Consider the following 22,477-nt stretch of genomic DNA (forward strand, 5'->3'; position numbering starts at 1 on the left):
ATGAGTTTTATTGCAATATAAGAGTCTACATCTCATATTACCTCCGAGGTCCATAACCAGCCCTTAACCACAAGAGAGTAATATACCAAATAAAATTATAAGAATCATAGAAATGGCAATGCGAGATTTCCAAGCAGTAATAGACACCAGAAGAGTAAGAACAGAAAGAATAAAAATAATAATGGAGTAAGATAAGGAGATGCGCTCTCAACGATACTGTTTATTCTACCACTAGACAGGATGATAAAAAAGCTGTCAAACGCAGGAACTATAAACAGGAATGCAGTTAAAATAATATGATATGCGGACGATATAATTATAATAGCAACAGATAAAAAAGCATTAAAGAAAACCTTCCAAGAAATAGAAAACGAATCCAAACTAAGAGGAATAGAAATAAATAAAAATAAAACAAAATACATGAACGTAAGCAAAAAAAAAGGAAACACAAACGACAGAACTGAAAATAGATGCATACAGTTTCAAATATTTGGGAGTACTAGTTAACAGAAGAAATGAAACTTAAAACATTCAAATATTTGGGAGTACTAGTTAACAGAAGAAATGAAAGTGTAGATATAAAAAGAAGAATTCAAGAGGGAAATAAAGCGTTTTATAAAAATAAGAAAATGTTTAGAGATAAGAAGGGAGACCACAAGTGGAAGAAGACTTAAAGAGTATGAAATTTTGAAATATAGAAAGGATAATCAAAAAAAGAGAAAAGTAGTGGAAATAGCGAAGTCACACCAGAAACTGTAAAACCAAACCCAGGATTGGGATGATCCCCCACACACAACAAGATCTTCAAGTGAAAACAGCTTTAGCTTCTTCGGAAGCATGTAGCTTGTATATATATATATATATATATATATATATATATATATATATATATATATATGTATATATATATATTGCAGGGAGGATAATAAATTAAAACATTTTTAAGTAGAAAAAAAATCAATATTTTGAGTAGTTTTTAAATATCTGAATTTTTTTATTAATGTTCTCGATCTATTTGAGAGGGAGAATCAGTCAATTATTATTACTGAAAATTATTTATAAATAATTATGTTCTTTAATCAAGCAAAAATCCGAATGTCACCTCTCATATCCACCTTAAAACAGATCCGCCCCAGTATATTCTTAAAATATTTAGGGTGTAACACAAGTTAATTCTTATCTCTCCTATAAAAATGTTTATTCATTGTCATGTGTATAGAAGATTTCGTCTATTCTCAGATATCATAATATACCTGTTTGGTTTCTTCAGTGTAACCATTTAAATAGAATTAGCACCAACATGATTATACACCACAATAATAAAAAACTAATTTTATTCTAATATTTCAAACTGTTCAATAATTTACCTATTTTTAAAAGCCACGTAGTTATGTTGTCTTAGCGGCTAGAAATATTAGAAGTATTTAGAATAGCTCTTTTTTTAGAAAAGATGTAGTAGTGGTGATAGAAGACAGGAGACTAGAAGCCATTATAGAAGAAGACAACGAAGACAGTGATTGTAGTGTAGTAGAGACGAGCAATAGTAGAGATCGGTAGTACATAAAATAATAATTGTTTAGATCTAAGTATACAAAAATCGATATACTTTTCGTCCTGTATAGATTTGAGGAATGTAAATGTTGGATCAAAATACAAAGAGATGCTAAATAAAAAACTTGATAACGCTGGCATAACTATGAGCGTTTTATTTCATTGGTAAACTAACAGAGATAAGAAGAAATTGCATAGTGTTTAATAACTGAATTGTATAGTGATCCAGCATTTTCCCAGTGTCTTAGTCCATTTGCTAAAATGTTTAGAATCAAAAAGTGCTGTGCCCTGGCTTTAACCGGAATTTCGTGGCCAAAATATGGACCATAATTTCAAACTTAAAAAACGCAATGTTGCAGTATTGTGATTGTGAAATAATATTTTCATACATATGCACTAAGTATAAGTTACTTCAAATACAAATAGTTAAAGCTACGTAGCAGTTGAACCTAGTTCTGATAGTCAGGTTTCCAGAAAATTGAAAAATGAACAAATTTGTATATAAAATTGTTTTCATTTATTTTTATTATGATATTTTACACAAAAATATTAACCCTTACTTACTAATTGATAAAATTCTGCATTTGGAAAACTTTAGTTCACATAATCTTTCAGTACACGCTCCTCAAAAAGTTGCATCAGTATAGTTCTACCAGAGATCTAAAAGAGCCATTAATATTTATTATCGATAACTGTTTATCGCAAGACAGCGGGGGATCACCTCTGGATAGGATTGTACTTTTATTTTCGATTTGCATTACTTCGATTGTTAGGTGTGTTTAAAAGCCTGTCTTTATCATTGTCTACTAAAGGTATAATAGTTTCAAAAATATTTTAGAAAATTATTTTCAAAATTGAGGTGTGTCTAAAAGCTGCTTTTATACCGTTATTAACTGAATTTAAAAGTCAGTTTCACTATCACTGTCGTTATCTAGATCTATAATAATCGTTTCTTTGAGCAACCTATCTGTATTTTTCCAGCTGTCATTGGTTATTTTCTCCATTTCTAATTCAATTAGATGAACCACAGATGAATTTAGGATAAGCGAAACATTACTTCTCCTTGCCGATGGTTTAAGCTCATGCCATAATATTGTGTTCAATAGGATTGAACATGCAATAGTAAGGAGGAAGTCTTAATACTGTATGATCCATTTCTTCTACCAAACTGTCGCAATAATATTGTTTTTTGATGGAATGATTTTTGCTAGGCCGGCGGGTAGGTGGGAAATAAAATACCACCCGCGGACCAACAGGTGGGGTAGATAAGACTCCTAAGCCGTAGAGAAGGCAACTTATCTAAGAGAAGGATACTCTGATTTAAAACCCTGGTCCTCCAAGTTGGGGGTTGAGGCATCGGGCCAACTCCTCGATACTCGGAAAAAATGATCAAAGGTTAAAAATTTCAGCAAAAAGCCTTGGAATTCGGACGGATTAAACTATAAACGAAATTCGCAAAGAAAATGGATTATGAATTTGGGTGCTTGGAACATACAAGGAATAAGGACAAAACAGGAGGAGGTCTTCCGTGAACTGAGTAAAATGAAACTAGACATCTGTATATTAACTGAAGTAAAGAAAAAAGGAAGAGGAAATGAAAAGATAAACGAATACCTGCATTTCTATAGTGGCGTAGAAAAGAGCGAACGAGCTAAAAGGGGAGTGTCTATAGCAATACATCAGAAACTGAAAAAATGTATTAAATCATAGCAAGAAATAGATGAAAGAATTATCCTCATGGAAATTAAGAAAAATAGCCATGAAATAGTGGTAATTGGAACATATGCACCGACAGATGACTCAAGGGTTGACAGCAAGGAAGAGTACTTTAACAAGTTAACAACTGTTCTAGCCACAATTAATAAGAAGAAAGAAATTTGGATCTTAGGTGATCTTAATACAAGAACTGGAAAGAGCTCCAACAGTGAAATAATAGGGAGATATTAAGAAGACATTCTGAACGACAATGGTAAAAGATTAATAGATTTTTGCGAGGCACATTCTTTGAAAATATTAAATGGTTTCTTCCCCCATAAGAATATACACAAATTTACATGGACGCAGCGTACCAGAAATTTAAAATCAATAATTGACTATTTCATTCAGTGTTAAGATTATAAACTAAAAACGAAGTACGTGAAGGTGTTTAGAGGGCCAGAATGTGGAAGTGACCACCATATGATTATTGCAAAAGTAATGGTGACATTTAAGAGAGAACAATCAAGTCACAAAAATGATGAAGTAACAGACATAGGAACAACCATAGAAAACACAAAATATAACCTGGAAAGCTTTAAACAAGATTCGACAAAGTTCTTATATAAAATTAGAATAGCTCAGAAAATAACAAAATACAGAAACAAAGGACTTAGACCCTGAAAGTCTGTATGAGGTAATTAAAAAATATATTCATGAAGCGGCAAATGAAGCACTGGGAAAAGTTGAAAATCGGAAAAAAGGAAAACCTGAATGGTTGTCAACGGAACTAGAAGAGAAAGTTCTCAAGAAAAAACAAGCATATCACATATGGCTTCAATCCAAAGATCCTCAAGACAGAGAAATATACGCTAAATGGAATAGAGAAGTTAAAAAAGACGTGGATAAGGCGAAAAATATAAACTGGGAGGCTAAGTATGATAAACTGGACAGATTTATGGGTGGAACAAAAGTGGCACAAGCTTGGAAAACATTAACGCAGTTTAGGAAAAATGAGAAAAATGAAGACAACATGTCTCTCATAAAGTTAAATGAATGGGAAGAATATTATACGAAACTGCTGAAAGAGTATAGAGTAGAGTACAGATGGGAAAAGATAAGGGAATTAGTAGAAAGCAGCGACGAAAGACAGGAAATCCCTTTAATAACATTATCTGAATTGACGGAAACCTTAAAAGAGGTTAAAAACGGAAAAGCCGCAGGGCCTAGAGACATTCCCATAGAGCTGGTTAAATATGGGCTGACTGCACTTTTAGAATTAATAGTAGACCTTTTCAATAAATGTATGTGTGGAGACCAGGAAATTCCTAAAGATTAGAATAAATCTTATATAAGCTCCATATATAAGAGAGGGAATAAAAGAGACTGTTCCAATTATAGAGGTATTATTATGACGAGCTCTGTGGGCCGGTTGTACGGCAGAATATTAAAGAAGAGGGTTGAAAGACAGATACAAGATATTGAAGAACAAAGCGGCTTTCGTACCGGGAGATCCTGCCTTGATAATATATTTATCCTACGACAAATAATTGAAAAGCGTGTCGAAAAAAGTAGAGAGACCCATTTGGTATTTATAGACCTTGAGAAAGCATATGATAGTGTCCCGTTAAAGAAAATGTTTGAGGTCCTCGAAAGGTCCGGATTGGATTCGACGTATATCCGAGCGATATATAAATTGTACGAAAATGCAGTTAGTTGTGTAAAAATTGGACCCAGAACCTCAAATGAATTTAAAGTCACTAAAGGCTTAAAGCAAGGATGCTGTTTGTCACCGACACTCTTTAAAATATACGTCCAAGAAGCATTGAGGAATTGGAGAAATAAATGTAGATTTATGGGCATCGAAGTGGGACAAGAAACTCTGTATACATTGTTGTTTTCAGATGATCAGGTGGTGGTTGCTACCGATGAGAAAGATATAAATTATATGAATCGAAAATTATTTGAGGAATATGCCAAATGGGGGCTTACTGTGAACATAAGCAAAACAGAATATTTAAAAATTGGAGGAAATATCACAGATCTGAGGCTTGAAAACGCAGTGATAAAAGGCTGCAACCAGTATAAATATCTAGGAAGCATCATATCAGCAGATGGCAGAGTTAAGATAGATGTACAATTACTGAATTCATTACTGTGGTCTAATAAAATAAAGATGCATACCACACTTGGCGTATACAGAGCAATTGTAGAACCAATTACCACATATGCTGCCGAATGTTGGACGATGACAAAGAATGAACGAGATAAAGTAGACGTTGTGGAAATGGATTATCTAAGAAGGTCATGTCGAGTATCGAGAATGGAAAGAATCAGGAATGAGAAAATACGAAACCGTACAGGAATTAGAGATACTCTTTCAGATAGAATACAAGGAAGGCAATTACAATGGTATGGTCACGTGATGAGAATGGAGGAGGAGCGGTGGCCAAAGAAAGCCTTAATGTATGTTCCGCCACAAAAAAGGAAAAGGGGAAGACCACCTGGAGAAGAGAAATTACAAAAACAATGCAATCTAGAGGATTAGAAGAGGGAGATTGGAGAGATAGGAAAAGATGGAGGCTGAAATGCGGGAAGCGGAAATCGCCGTAGGACCCCCATTATATGATGATGATGGAATGATTTTAAAGTTTCAAGTAATTGTTTTTTAGAATAATTATCTGCATAACGAGGCTAAAGCTTTTATTGTACAGCGACAAGAAGAATCTGCCCAACCAGCTTTTGGGACATCATGGGTGTCAAACCACGTCCCATCCAGATAAACAATTTCTCTTCCACTTTCGCTGTATTTATGAATTTGAATTAAAAATTCCGTCCTACATATTTGTAGACAAGCAGATTTCATAATCACTTGGCGTTTATCGATCATTTTTAATTTAAAGCCGTTTTTTATAAGACATTGCCTTACTGTCTCACTGCAGCACTTTATTCATATGTCAATTTTCTGCAACATCTGCATGATGATTTTTAACGTCCATCCAAAAAGGCTGCAGTGCAGTATTCTTTCCTTTCAATTGCATCTCTTGCTACTTTGGCAACCCTATGTACCTGCTCATATGTTTCATATTTTTGCCTGAATCCAAACTGATAATCCGGTATTAACTTTTGTCCGTCGAATATAGAATTCATTATTTGAAGGATATCTTGGAGATAATGGAAGGCAAATTACCCAACAATTATGCTTGTATAGCTTGTATGTACTTTGACTTATAAGCAAAAAGTCTACACCAGAAAAACAATTTACTCAGTAACAGAGACCATGAATACAAATGAATTTTCAATTCCGTTATATTATTGACCTTGACTTTTTCAATGTTCTGTTTGAAAACCTGATATTTACTGGTGGTATATTATAAATAATTAGCCAATTTTTATATCTAGCATTTTTTTTTATTTTAACAAGTCGTCTTAATAATATAATTACGTTTGTACTTTTAGTTGTATAAATTACTTAGTGGTTACTAAAGGACGCTTTTATTTAGTGTTTATTTACGCTTGTATTTAGTTTAACTAGCCACATTGTTACTATTCCGTTTAATACACATATTTCGTTGTAATGGTGTCTCTCGGTGGTATTAAAACTATTATATACTTTTATAGGTACTTTTTTTATTTTTATACTATGTTTTTTATTTTTACACCTACCAGTTGTAGGTAATTTTAAAGTCAGAATGAAGAAGGTTACAAGTAAGTCGATGATGAAGTATGATGTTAGAAAGCTGAAAGATCCCAATGTTCGACTGAAGGTGAGTGAAAACCTTAATACAAAGATGCTAAAATGGAGAAATGCAGAAAATATAGAGGAAAGTCTAACCATCATACAAGAAGCAATGAGAGAAATCAAAAAACAACAACTGAAGGAAGATACAGAGAAACGGAAATCGTGGATGACCGATGAAATACTTGAACTTATGGATCAGAGAAAAAAAAAATAAAGAAAATCTCCAAGAATACAAGAGAAAACATACCATCGTCAAAAGAAAGATGAGAGAAGTCAAGGAGAAACAAAAAACAGAACAATGTCAAGAAGTTGAAAAGTATCACAGTCGATATGATAACTTCAATGTCTATCGAAAGGTGAAGAAAATAACTGGGAAAAGGTCCGAAAAGGCAATCTTGTCATAACCAAAGAAGATAAAAGGAAAGTATGGGAAGAATACTTAAATAAACTTTTCCATGACCGTAGAACAATATAAGAACCCACCATTGAAAAAAATTCAGGTCCCGAAATCCTACCAGAAGGAATAACGACAATTACTGATGAACGCCGTCAGACAAATGAAGGATGGAAAGGCACTGAGACTTGTTAAAATTTCTGCAGAACTGCTAAAGCTGTTAGATGCAGAACAAATAAAAATAATAACTGAAATATTTAATGAAATATACAAGGTAGGAAAAATACCAATAGGTTTAAATCGGAGTTCGTACCATTGTCCAAAAAACTAGGAGCAAAAGTTTGTGAAGACTGTAGGACCATAAGCCTAATGAGCCATCTGCTGAAGCTGTTTTTAAAAGTCATCCAAAAAAGAATTTACCGGAATTGCGAGGAACAAATTGCGCAAAATCAGTTTGGATTTGTGAACGCCGTTGGTAACGAGGGAAGCTTTATTTAGCGTGTAGGTATTGTTTCATAAATGTAGAAATGTCAGCTGTGATGTTTTTGCATACCTGATTGACTAGAAGAAGGATTTTGATAGAATCAGGCATGAACAAATAATGGAAGCGCTGAAGAGGACAGGGATTGATGGAAGAGAGCTAAAAATAATAGCTATCCTGTATTGGAATCAATCAGCGGTGCTCCGAATAGATGGAGAATATACAGATCAGGTCAAAATCTTAAGGGGAGTGAGACAGGGGTGCATAATTTCACCACTAATATTCAATCTGTACTCGGAGCATATTTTTAAAGAGATTCTAAAAGATATTGATAAAGGCATCTCAATAAATGGAGTCAAGCTCAATAACCTACGTCGGTATGCAGATAATACAATAGTTTTTTCTAATACCATAGAAGGGCTGCAAAACTTAATAAACAAAATAACGGAAACAAGTAGAATATATGGACTGGATATAAACAGCAGCAAAAGCAAGCTAATGATCCTCAGCAAGGAAAACATAACTGCAGCAAATCTGTATGTGAACCAATTGGGAATTGAACGTGTCTCACAGTACAACTACTTGGGAACTATAATCAATGAGTCGTGGAACAATACCCAAGAGATTAAATGTCGCATCTGTCTGTATCCATGTCTAGAAACAAGAATAAGGCTCCTTAAATGTTACGTGTATTCAGTGCTTCTGTACGGAATAAAAATGTGGACATTAAAGGCGAAAACTCTATCAAAACTTTAGGCTTTGAGCTATGGTCATACAGAAGGATCCTAAAGATACCATGGAAAAAGTCACCAATGAAGAAGTACGGCGGAGAATGAACACAAACGCGGATTTGGTCAACATAGTGAAGAGCCGTAAGCTGCAGTACTTGGGACATATAATGAGAAGTCAAGGCAGATATGGGCTACTCCAATGCATTTTGTAAGATAAAATTTAAGGAATAAGGGCCCCAGGACAAAGAAGAATATCCTGGCTTGCTAACCGGAAAGCATGGTATAGAAAGACCTTAACACAACTAATCAGTATAGCAACCAACAAAGTCATCATAGCCAGAATGATCGCTAACGTTCAGAATGGAGAGACACCCTAAGAAAAACAATAATAGTCTCCCTTTAAATTGCTAGCACGGCTTTGGAATTATAGCAGTAGCAGAATACTCTGCTATCTCTAAAGGCTACGATATCCAGAAAAGTTAACAGGAAGTGTTTTTTGGCATTCTGGTGCAGGAAGAGTCCAAATTCCTGAATCCCAGCACATTTACTAATCTTATCTTGATTTTTGGGAGATAGATCTGTCTTTCCAATCTGTAATTACGTTACTCATCGCATTTTTGTCATATTAATGCGTCTCAGAGCTTCTGCTTCAAAGTTTTCATCGTTAGTTATACTAGATGCAAGATAGTTAAAGCTGTCTCATATCTAGTATTCTTGCAAATGGTTACTCAGCTAAGTAGTGTTCAATGTGTCTATCATCATTATTTTTTATTAACTTTAAGATTAACTTTAATGCTTTCCAATTCAACTCTTCGCAGGAGATCTAGCATTTCTTGGTAATTTGCTACTATAAAGGTAGTGTAATAAATATTGAGTAAGTCAGGAGACAAAACACATCCTTCTCTAACCCCTCTGCTTGTCTGTTTTGAATTGGCTTAAGGACGTCTGATCTAGCCGTACTATTACCATATTGGACTTATACAGATTTTTAATAAGTTTCACCAGGTGTAATGATTTATTCATCTCTATTTAAATGAACTAAATAATTATCCAGCTTCTACAATCGAATGCCTTCTGGTAGTCAACAAAGCATATTATCATGGGTACATGAAATTCTCTTGACTTTTTAATGAGTTGTCTCTGCAGGATTTGTTCACGTGTAACTTTTCCATTTACAAACCCTGCTCGTTTCTGAGGTATTTGACAATGTAGGTTTTTTTAATTTATTTTTGATAATATACAACAAGATTTTACTGGCATGTATTATAAGTGATAATGTACAATAGTAGGCGAATATAAATTGAGGGATACCAATCTGATAACTATTTTCTCGAATTCTAAACAGCGACACAAATATAGGAATGGATGATAACATGTATTCCTTTGTAACCCAGTGACTGCAGCATTTCTTTTAGGATTGTGTCAATTCCTCTCTTTGGCGATTTAACTTAACTTCAGAGAGCAAGAACGTAGGTTCTCTAGGGTAGTGGAAAGACCATACATTTTCTACTGGAGTCTGGTTATCGTTATAAGTATAAATTATAACAATAGTTGCGACACGTTTCCAATATATATATACTTGGTATCGGTTTTTAAATTACCTTCCCTATCCATCACAGACCACGTTTCACGTTTAATCTCTGGTAGCGAGTTTGACCTTTTGAAATAAATCTCTCGGTTTATTCCGACAATAAAGTTCTTCTATTTCTCTGCATATTTGAAAGATGTAATCCGCTTTGTTTTTGCGGCAATGTCTTTTTACTATATTTTTTTCGATAACGCACTGTATTCATCTTTTGTTTTAAATCTAGTTTTATATTGTTTTCTGCGTTGAGTAACAGTCCAAGTGATATCAAACGAAAACCTGGCAAAACCGGATAGGAAAAAGTTAAGTGTCTGAGGTCAATAAGTCTCATGTTATTTGTATTGAAGACTTCAGAAACACTACTTAATACTGCTTCTGCTTCTTTTTATGTAGACATGACTCTGTTTTTCAATGTGCCTCCAGTAAGTTGTCGTTCCATCGTTTTCGTGGTCTTCCCACTAACTGCTCGTCTTCCTATTTGAGAGCCTTACAGCTTATATGATCGTTTCATTCTATTCTGCTGTTTCTTATCCGGTCCTTAATGTTTTTCACTTTGCATCTTCGTCGTATATCTGAACTTCTAGCTCTGTCTCATAGTAGCTTACCATCGAAGGGTTTACAATACACCATGGAAAATATTAAGATATAGCATATCGTTATAAGAAAAAACTTGAAAATGGGACATTATAGACTGTGAGAAAACTTTAAGAATGCAATTGTTCAATTAAGACATAAAGGAAATGATAGATAGAATAACAGTTCGGGGAAAAATAATGTTTCTTAAAAAAACTGTACAGTTAACATTTTTTATATTACGAGTATATTAAATAAATTAATTAAAAAACAATTTCGTATTGATTGGTGCAATTAAATTTTTTTAAATATTATATGAAACCAATGGTGGTCGACAGATTCCACACTATTTAACTGACTAACATGTTACAGGAATACCAGATAGTGAACAGTTCTGTCTATATCGGGAAAAGTATAACTAATTATGGTAACCGTGAAGCAGAAGTTCAGAGACGTATTGGTATGGCAAAAAATGCGATGAGTCGCCTAACTAAAGTTTGGAAAGACAGATCTATATCTCAAAATATCAAGATGAGGCTGGTGAGTGCCCTTGTATTCTCAATATTACTATACGGGGCAGAGACTTTGAGTCTTGGCGTCGCCAGCTCGCGGATGCGAGCGCCAAAAAGTTGATGCCCTTGAGATGTGATGCTGAAGAAGAATGCTGCGCATACTTTGGACAGCTCATAGGACAAACGTTTCCATTCTAAACCAACTCGAAACTAAACAAAGGCTGTCCACAATATATGTGCAACGTATTCTGCTATTTTTTGGTCACGTGATTCGCAAAGGTGACGATAGTTTAGAGAGATTAATTGAGAGAGAGAGAGATTGAGGAAGAGATAGTGAGAGAGAAAGAGAGAGAGAGATGAAACCATTGACGATATTATGAACTTACTTTATAATATGTAATATAATAAAAACATTTGTTTATTTTATTTCTTAAGGTTGTAATTAAACAAAAAATTAGCTTGTTATCTTGAGTGCCATTCCCATTGGAACATCATATACTATAACAGTGTCATGTATACTCTGATATTGTCAAATAAATAATGTAAATTTTCTATATTAGTTTGAATAAAAGATTATGTAGCTTTTTAGTTTCAGTCGTAGAAAAATCATTTAAAATTTTTATTAAAACGACTTGTATCTATATAACGTGCATTCAAAATATCAGAAGGAATATTAGTACTAAACTCAAATCTGGTTTTATAGAATTAGCATAATCTGCCCCAATTTGTATTGAATGCACTTTGTATACATCGTTTGTAGACTAATTTTTGTAGAAATCGTTTTATTAGTAAACAATTTCTAATCCAGACCTAATTATTATTCTCTTGTAACCTTTGTTCGTATCGATTATTTAATTGTCTAAAAACAAGATTTAAAAGTGTTAGTTTCAAGGTTTATCTAAAATTAATATAATTAAATCAATATGTAATTATACCAAACATACACTGTAACTGACATTTCAATTTTATTATTACGTTTTTTTTTTCATTTGTATACTGTGGATGTCAAGATTATATTCTAAAGTTATTAATCATATATCGGCTTTTTTTGTGTAATCAAGTATCCACATTTTTTGTTTAAAAACAACAACCTTTGGGTAATAAATTGATTATTAAATTAATAATGCCAATTAAAATAGTCTTAAAATAAAATAGTTTGAAGAAAAAATACACTTACCCAATAATTAAATATTAATGTACATTTTATATTATTTTAAACATCACCTTGTCAATGTGGCCTGAAAATTACAAGCCACCAGGATGACTATTCAAACTCTACGTCATATACAAACTTTTCTCGGAATGCTTATAATGACATAGAAAATTTACATAAATTAGAGGCCGCTCAAAGAAAAATGTAAAGAGATATGCTTGGATTCGGACCCAAGACGGTGTAAGAAATATTAACATCCAGAAACAGATTAAAAATATATGACATAATACAACTAATTGCGAAACTAAAATGAAAGTAAGGAAGGGATGTTGAAAAATTCAAAATCGACAAATGATATAATAGTATCCCTTTCAGTACCGTTTTTTTTAGCAAACGAAAAAATATTTTTTAAATAAAATGTACTTTAAACAGTTGTTTGACATTAAAAAAATGTAACATGTATATATAAAAAAAGTTATTATGAGTTCATTTGTAGCCAAAAGTATTTAACATATCTAAAAAACTAGCACATATATGAAACATAAAAAAGCATTTTTTCCTTTTGAAGGCACAAATTCACATTGCACTTCTGACATTTCCAACTTGATTTTCCTGTACAACCAGGGTTTTTGCATTTAAAGGTAAAGATAGCTGTATGTGCTCTGGAAAATGTCCAATATTATCAATTATTGTCTAATATTATTAATTTCAATGTTTTGGCGTTTTACAGCTACTACTGGACTAGATGTATCGCTTGAAGGTCTTCCCCGTTTTTGGTTATTGAAAGAGTTGACTTTTATGAGGGCTTCACCAACTTTCATCCTAAAGTGTAGAAGGTCCGTGATATCTTTTTGTGAAATTCCTAAAGTATGCATGTCTCGTTTATACTCTAACCAAGAGTTTGTTAGGGCCATGTCAACTGCATGAACGATTACTCGAACAGTCCACTTTAAGCAACAACTTTCTGTTCTGTAAAACGCAATAAGAGCATCTGTTTTATCTGGGCCACTCAAGGACTTATTACACTTTTATATAACTTTGGGTCGACTTACGTCAATGAAACATTTGGTTTTTTTATTCCAACGTTTTACAACATCTTCTGTACCAACACCAAAGCAGGTAAAATGAGGATTTGTAAAAGGTTATAGCTCGTAAAATAATTGTCATAGTACAATGCATGCTTATTAGGTTCAAGTACTTTTGATAATTGCAATATGGTAGCTGCACCCTGTCCATATTTCAAATAAGAAGGTTCTATTTCTGTGGTACTACCTTAATAGATTAGAAAATTGTAAATCAATCTACCTTCACCATCTAATAAATACAGTTTTACTCCCTATGAATTGGGTTTGTTTTTGATGTATTGCTTTGTAGACAATCTCCCTTTGAAGAGCATGATTTGTTCGTCTATGCAAACATTTGTTTCTATCTGCAGTTCTCTATATATCCTAAGGACTGATTCAAAAACTGGTCAAACTTTCTGTAGTTTGTCATTGCTCTGTGTGAGTTCCAGATTGGCAACACAATGTAAGTGGGTGCGAAGTTTGAAAAAACGATTCAATGTCAATGTGTCTGGAAAAATATCAATTTTGGATCAAAATTTGTCCCAATACATTCGCAGTCTTGGAAATTTTAGACAACCTGTTAGAATACTAAGGCCAAAAAACGATTTTATTTTTTGCAGGTTACATGGTACAAATTACTTAATTCCAGTTTGCAAAGCATACATATTTGTGTATTGAACGAAATTTTCAAATAATCTTCGGGGAAATATCTCAGAAAATATGTAACTGGATATTCCTCAGAACAGTTTTCATTAGACACCCGGGTTATTGTATTAGGTAATTGTGGTGTTATATAATGAACATTCTGTAACCGTTTTATATAATATTTTGTTAGAGTGATGAAGTTATCATAGTTACCATCGTTTTCGTCCTGTTCATCATCATCCTACTTTTCTTCCTCATTATCATCTTCCTCATCCTCATCGTCCCTTTCGTTTTTATTTTCTAAAACATCATCTATCATATTGCATAATTCTCTGTCTTACTTGTTATTCTTCTTCGAAGTCACTGTCATCACTAAAGCATCCTTCTATGTCGGACAGTTTTCTAGCTCTTCTAGCAGCTCCTTATCTGTTAAATATTTTACTAGAGGCATTTTACTCTGAAAATAAAAAGACCACTAGTCATTTGTACCTGTAGTCAGATACAATTGTACTTATCGAATTTGAGGTGTAATTCTATATTTGAAAAAAGTCAAATTTTAATTAAATATATTCACAATTAGTAAGAAGTAACACTGCTTTCAACATTGCACTGAAAAATAAACCGCAATTGACCTTTATTTAAACTGATATTTGAAGAAAGAAGTACACCTCTTACGAATAATGTAATTACTGCCATATTGCTTTTGATATTAGTTTTGTTTTGGAATAAAACCATCCATGCGCCATATGGATACAAAACGCAGAAGTAATATACTTATAGAATGTAAATTTCTTTTAAAACTGGTTTAAGACATATTCCTGTAGAATTATATATGCATTCTAATTAATGCATACAACTATACCCAACATGACTGAAAGGGTTAAATCCCTTTAACAATAATAAATTGAGGACTCCGCGCAGATAAAAGAAACAGAGTAAAATAACATTGGATTCAAACAGCTCAAGATAGAGTCCAGTAGAACTTGCTGCCTATGTCCAGCAGTATACTTAACATCAGGCTGGCAGATTATGATGATTATGATTAACCGTTTTAAAAAATACTTCTTTAATTCTAACTGAAAATAGTATAAGAAATATACACGAAACATGCCACATTGACTATAGTTAGTGGCAATTACAGTACGCCCAGGATAGCAATAACCGTGAGCTGCGCGCAAATCGATAGAGGGATGCAGAATTCATTTGTGGCTTGCCATAACAGGATTGTCTCGGTTTCTACCAATATTGACAGATTTCTTTGTGTGTACATAAATGTTGTTTCTATGAATCACTTTTACAATGCAAAATAATGACTGTATAACGATGTCTATTTAATTATTTAAAAAATTTTAATGTTTTTTAACAATGTTCAGTTGATATAAATTCTTTATACTAGAAATAATCTAAACAAGCTGTTCATATACTTCGAGTAATTTTAAAATGTTTATATTCTAAACTATTTTTCAAATGTTCAGTTAATATAAACAATATATAAACAATTACACGATTCAAAGTCACTATTATTAAAAATAAGTAAAAATTGAGATTTTACACAAAACTTATCAACGTCGCGAACCGCTGCTACCGTGGAACTATTCACACATACACATAGCTTAGCGGTTCTCGATTAATTGAGCAATCTATGGCATAATTTGAAATCTCCTAGCGTACACCGTATGTTCACGTCTATTCGTACTCTGGTTCAACTGTAAAAACAGTGTTGTTGTCTTTTATGTCATAGTAGGTAACATGATTTTCCATTAACTGTCAGTTCTATAAATAGTTTAATCAAAGCACTCCTAATATAGAATTGACCTTTTCTCATATTCGTGTTTATGCTTATAATGATTATAGCAAGAAAGAAACTAAAAAATTAATACTGAAAGAATTAAAAGGTTACAATAGAATATTTGTATGGTAATTATATTTTAATAAGAATTTGTACGTAGAAAGTTCATGGATTCTGTTGTTAAACAATTTTAAAAACTATATCTGGAGCATGTGAGATAAATATTTTTTACAGGCTTCGTATATTGGCTATGAAAGTAATTATACCTTTATTTAATATTTAATTTCTCAATAACAGACATACACAAATTTGGGAGTCTTCGTAGTTTAAGTTATTACTATAATTAATTATTTAGTAAAGATACGTTATAGTCAAGCCGATAATTTTTAACTAATTTAAATACCCGCTCTGGCCCAACTGGAGTTAAGAGATCACCATTTTCAAAAAAAAGACAGATATTGCTTTTCACTTTAATACAAACTTTAACATGTTTACAATTGATAGGTCGCGGCTTATGACCTGTCAGCAAAATGTTCTGAATTAATTGTCGATTGAAAATAGAACGCTTTTAAATACACCTTTTCCAAGGCCTGTTTACAATAACAATAATATAAAATAACATAACATGTTTAATAATTATTATACTAATATCACGTTTTGGATATTGACATAATTCCAATTCAAAACGCAAGTAATTAAATTTAAAACTCTATTACAAATTATTAACTAGCTTAAGAGTTTGTTTCCCTTATGTAACACTATAAAGAAGGTTGTCAGAAAAAATATATTTACAAGATTACCCCATCATTACTGTCATAGATAATATCCAGCAAGACAACCACCTCTACGACTTTTTTTCAAACCGCCAAACCAAAATAACGTTTTTTAAATAAATGGTGAATATATTTTGATACAATTTATATAACAATAGTGAACAGTGTTTAATTTATAAATGTTTGACAACGGAAATCATGGCTTGTAGATTTTAATAGGTAATTATTTTTTGAACGCAATAATTGTGCAATATGGCAGAAATCATATCTACAACCGTCCTAGTGTCAAATTAATTGAATAATTTCTTCTGTTATAGCCCTTCGTCTGCTTCTAAAACTTGGATAAAAGTAATCAAAACCAGGAAAAAATCAAAATACGTTTTTATTAATCCCCAAAGTAAATCTATGTCATTCACAAAATAATGTTACAAGACAATCGCAAGTTAAAATGCAATACGTAACTTAACAATATATTCTCAAGACACTTGTAGTTGTGACCCATTGTAATAAATAATAGTTTTCATTGTTCTATTGTAATATTTCGATAATAAAACTGGTTTTTTTTACACAATTGTTTTATTTATAACAGTGTCAAAACAAAAGACAGAGCATTAAAACACACAAAAGTATGACGTAAAAAGAACGTGAAAATAATCGATTGGAAAATAGATAAAAAATGCATTTTTATTTTTGCCATCGATTTTAATTCTTCAACAGCTTTTTATTTATTCCTTTCTATTTATTCGATCTGGTCTATCCATATATCCATTTCTTCTGGTCTTCCTCTTCTCTTTTTTCTTCTAGTTCTTAATTTGTCTTGCAATTCTTTCTGGTTTCATTACATTAATATGTCCGAACCGGAACATTTGCTTCTGTTGCTTTTGGCCGATACAATGACCTCTTTTAACATACGAGGCCATCAGAAGGGCAGGATGAATATCTATGTTCAATCTAGAACTCGCTCGTTTCTCCCTTTCGCTTTGGGCATGTATATTACCATAGAAAAATAAAAGCAAGAGCACTATATAAAATACTATTTAAAAAGTGAAATCAATAAAAAAATAACATACATACAAAATAACTTCTTCTTCTTCCTTCTTGTATGTAGGCTTTAAAGCCTGTTTCTTCTTCAATCTAAGCCTCCTTAATTGTTTAAATTATCGCACCATCTTTTTCTTGGTCGGCTAATACTTCTTCGTCTACTTGGTGACTTATCTCGTGCTATTAGTACTATCCTATCCTCTGCCATTCTACTAATGTGTTCGTTCCACTCCTGTTCCCGTTTTGACACCCATCCATGCATGTCTTGTATATTGCATGCTCTTCTTATGTTTTCGCTTCACCTCCTCTTCAGTAGACTTTTCACTGATATTCCACAAAATATTTTCATCTCTGTTGTGTCTGATAGTCGCCTCGTTTTAAATGTGTCAGCATCTATTCCCAGATATCTAAACCTTGCTTCCTCTTTTATTATTTTCTCATTAATTTCAATTTTACAACATAGTGGGTATTTAGATGTTGTCATACATTTGGTTTTTTCTGCTGATATTATCATATTGTATTTTTTGGCTGTTAAATTGAAGATGTGTGTTAATCTTTGGAGCTCGTCTTTTGTCTCGCCGATTAAAGCTGCGTCGTTTGCATAACATAATATTTGGATTTCTTTGTTCCCCTTGTTCCTTTACAGTACTACTTGTATTATTTTGTCCATTATTATATTAAAGAGAAGTGGGCTTAACGAGTCATCCTGTCTGACTTCGCTTTGTACCCGTATACACTGTGTTAGTTTTCCATTTATCTTTGTCTGTATTCGATTATGGAAGTAGATGTTTTCAATGGTTTGTATAATATTGATTGGTATGGTGTACTCGATGACCAATATTGATATACTGTATTTTATACGATTTATGTGATCGAAAACCTTTCGTTAGGTATATAAAACATAGATATGCTGGTTTATTGTACTCGATGAACTTTTGTGTGATTTGCCCAAAATACGGCGTCTACACAAAATCTTTGGGATCTGAATCCTTGTTGTTCATCTGATAAAGTTGTTAGTATATTGATTTTGTTAATTAGGACTTTTGTGGTAAGCTTAAGTGCGGTGTTATGGGTCTTTTTTATCTTTTTTCCTGAACATTGGTATCATTATGCTGTTTCTCCATGTGTCTAGTATCTTGCAGTGCCATATTAGTTTCTTTGTAGGTTTTGTCATCTCTAGGGTTATACTTTCTCGTCCGTGTTTTAAAAGCTCGTTGGTTATTTCGTCTGGTCCTGATGACTTTCTATTTTTTGAGTGAATTTATGGCTACCTCTACTTCCTGAAAATAGATTTCTATTTCGTGTCTTAATTCAGGTACGTTATTGTGTTAATTGTATTATTATCCTTTTCTTTAAATAGTTCCGTCAGGTACATTTCCTATTTGTTTGCTGGTATGTTATTGTATTTCATTAATACTACCATTTCTTTCCGTTGGTTTCTAATGAATCTCCTTCTTCTTTACGTGCCATCTCCTCTAAGAGGGTTGGAAACCATCATGGCAATTCGCACTTTCGACACCGCTGCTCCAAAGAGGTCAGCAGAAGTGCAGTTAAACCAGGTTCTCAAATTATTCAACCAGGAGATGCGTCTTCTTCCGCGACTCCTTCTACCCTGTATTCTTCCTAGCATTATTAATTGCAACAAGTTATAACGCTCGCCCCTCATGACATGTCCCAGATATTGTAGTTTTCTGACTTTAATTGTATTTAAAACCTCTTTATCTTTTTTTATTCTTAATATCCTTCTATAGGCCCATAACTCGAAGGCTTTTAATATGTCCGAAACATCTTTCTTTAAAGTCCAAGTCTCCAACCCATAAAATAATACGAAGACGTAGCATCTCATCTTTAAAGAAATTTAAATGTCCCTGCTGCAGAGTACTTTTTTCAGTTTGCTGAAAGAATTTATTGCCTGTCCTATTCTTGCCCAAATCTCTTTTGTGTACTCATTTTTTCGTTAATTATTGTGCCCAGATATTTATATTTTTCAAGTATTTTAATTTGTTCTCCATGTATTGTTATGTTTTCTTGGAGCTGTTGGGCTTTTGTAATTACCATAAATTATGTCTTTTTTGTGTTTAGGGACAGTCCGTTTTCTTTACTGACTTCTACCAATCTGCCAACCATCCTCAAGACATTCCGCTAATAAAATAGTATCGTCGGCAAACCGTATATTATTGATTGGTCGGCCATTTACAGACAGGACACAGCCCTACCTGACGCCCCTCTCAATCTGTATTTCATTTGAAAAGACGTTGTTTTCTTTTACCACAACGATCTGATTATAATAGATAGCACTAATGATCCTGATGTCTTTCATATCTAAGTTTTTCTTTTCAAGTAATTCGATAAGACGGTTATTTCTGACCTTATCGAAGGCTTTGTTGTAATCCAAGAAACACATATATACTGGCTGATTAACATCCATGCACCTTTGCACGAGTACATTTACAGCGCATAGGGCTTATCTCGTTCACAGTGCATTTCTAAATCCAAATTGTGTGTTACTTATGTCCTGTTCAAGTTTGTTATTCTCCGGTGTATAATTTTTAAAACTATTTTGAGCGGATGACTCATTAAACTTATTATCCGGTGGTCTTGGCATTCTTTGGCATTTGGTTTTTTTGGTTGTATAAGTCGACCAATATTCCACTTTGCTCTTCTTCTATTAACCGTATTATGTCTACAGGTATTTCGTCAGGACCTGTTGCCTTGTTGTTCTTTGTTCGCTTGAATGAATCTCCATATTTGTTTTTTTGTACCGTAGAGGTCGCTTCCCATCCCTTTTGTAAACTGTTCCTAGTGTTCATTTTTTGTTCTTCTTACCAACTGCTTTGTTTCATTTCGTATTCTTATATAGGTGTCTCGGGATTCTAGAGTTTTTGATGTTTTGTCCTTCGTATAGGCCTCTTGTTTCTCTTTACATTTCTCTTTTATTTCTTTTCTGAACCATCGTGTGTTATTTTTTTTTTTGTTCAGTATGCCTTTGTGTTTTCCTAGAGCTTCTGTTGCTGCTTATTTAATGTTGTTTTAATTTTCTCCAGGCTCGCGTTTATATCTTCGATGTCGTCTATCTGTTTCAGCTGTATCTTCTGTGCTAGCCTTCTTTGGTACATATATCTTGAAATTTTTCCTCAGTGATTTTCTGTAGAAATCACTGTAGATCAATTTCAAGCACATAGGCAGATTCTAGAAAAGTCACTAGAATATAACATAGGAACACACCATCTTTTCATTTACTTCAAAGCAGCCTATGACAGTGTGAAAAGAACTGCAGTATATAATGCAATAATAGACTTTGGAATCCCATCTAAGTTAGTTAAGTGGACCCAACTAACAATGCAAAACGTAAGCTTATGCGTTAGAATTGAAGGAGAAAACTCTACGTTCTTTGACATTAATAATAATCTAAGACAGGGGGACGCGTTGGCGTGTCTGCTCTTTAATATTGCCTTGGAAAAGGCAATCAGACAATTAAATATTAAAATGAATGGAACTATTTTTAATAGATCGACGCAAATTCTCGCATTCGCTGACGATATAGTTATAGTAGGCAGAAGTATGAGAGACATGGTGCAGTGTTTTATAAGGCTTGCAGGCGCAGCAAGTGAATTAGGACTTGTGGTAAACGAGGAAAAAACCAAATATATGTTTCTAAAAACCCTCAATATATCCAAGAGATAATTCAAATTAACAACCATACCTTTGAGCAAGTCAAAGAATTTACATATCTTGGATCGCTAGTAAACGCAACAAACACGACAAGCGACGAAATAAAAAGACGCATAGCAATAGCAAACAGAACTGTTCACGGCCTCCAGAAACATTTAAAAAATAAAAATTTCAAACGTGCAGTAAAGCTTAATATCTACAGGACCTTAATAAGACCGGTTTTGATATATGGGGCTGAAACGTGGATCTTATCTCAAAATGATAAAAGACTTCTTGGTATTTTTGGGAGAAAAATTCTTAGAGAGATTTTTTGGGGACGTAAATGAAAATGGGCTATGGCGTCGAAGATACAACTTTGAACTATATCAGTTATACACCGATCCAGATATTGTGAAATTCGTTAAAGTGCAGAGACTTAGATGGGTTGGACACTTTGGTAGGATGTCAGATCACTAATACACGAAGAGATTAACATTTTTAAAACCAGAGGGCACAAGAAGCAGAGGACGACCACGAATGAGATGGATTGATGATGTGGAAGAAGACCTGCAGATTCTAAGGGTTAGAAGATGGAGGGAAGTTGCCAGAAATCGACAGGAGTAGCGACTTTTTTGTGAGCAGGCCAAGATCCAGAACGGATTGTCAAATCTAATACTTATGAATACTGGGGAACCCACCAGGTTTAATTCCTATAATGGGAATCTTTCATCTATTGATATCTCACTATGCAGTCCATCACTGGCAACTATATTACAGTGGAAGACCCTAAAATACTTATATGACAGTGATCACTTTCCACTCATAATTGACATCCTAAATGACAAACAAGAAACAACACATCTAATTTACCAGACGTGGAAAATAAAAACCGCTAGTTAGGACCTTTTTCAGCAGTATATCGATGAAAAACTATGAAACTTCACATTATATAGAAATATTGACAAAAACATATATGTACATTAAATAATATAATTAAATCGGCAGCGCATAAAGCTATCGGTAAAACAAAAACTTGTAATAGGACACCGGTCCCCTGGTGGAATGATCAAATTGCCAAATCATTATCTACGAGCAAC

The 22,477-nt window shown here is 33.3% G+C and overlaps 1 protein-coding gene across 9 annotated transcripts in view; it reads left to right on the forward strand.

Annotated features, from left to right (window-relative positions):
* Nucleotides 1-17,253, forward strand: part of Slob (Slowpoke binding protein) — a 244,998-nt gene extending 227,745 nt beyond the window's left edge. For 5 of the 9 annotated variants that reach the window (XM_072537940.1, XM_072537941.1, XM_072537933.1 and 2 more), the window contains one exon: nt 1,446-2,078. In XM_072537940.1, coding sequence (XP_072394041.1) covers nt 1,446-1,557 — 112 coding nt within the window. In that variant the 3' untranslated portion in view covers nt 1,558-2,078. Of the gene's footprint in view, nt 1-1,445; nt 2,079-17,005 lie in introns of those variants that run through there. The other 4 variants (XM_072537937.1, XM_072537935.1, XM_072537936.1 and 1 more) reach the window with 3 other exon arrangements.
* The last annotated feature ends 5,224 nt before the right edge of the window (nt 17,254-22,477 follow it).

The sequence above is a fragment of the Diabrotica undecimpunctata genome, chromosome 7, assembly GCF_040954645.1.
Source record: "Diabrotica undecimpunctata isolate CICGRU chromosome 7, icDiaUnde3, whole genome shotgun sequence".
Taxonomy (NCBI): domain Eukaryota; kingdom Metazoa; phylum Arthropoda; class Insecta; order Coleoptera; family Chrysomelidae; genus Diabrotica; species Diabrotica undecimpunctata.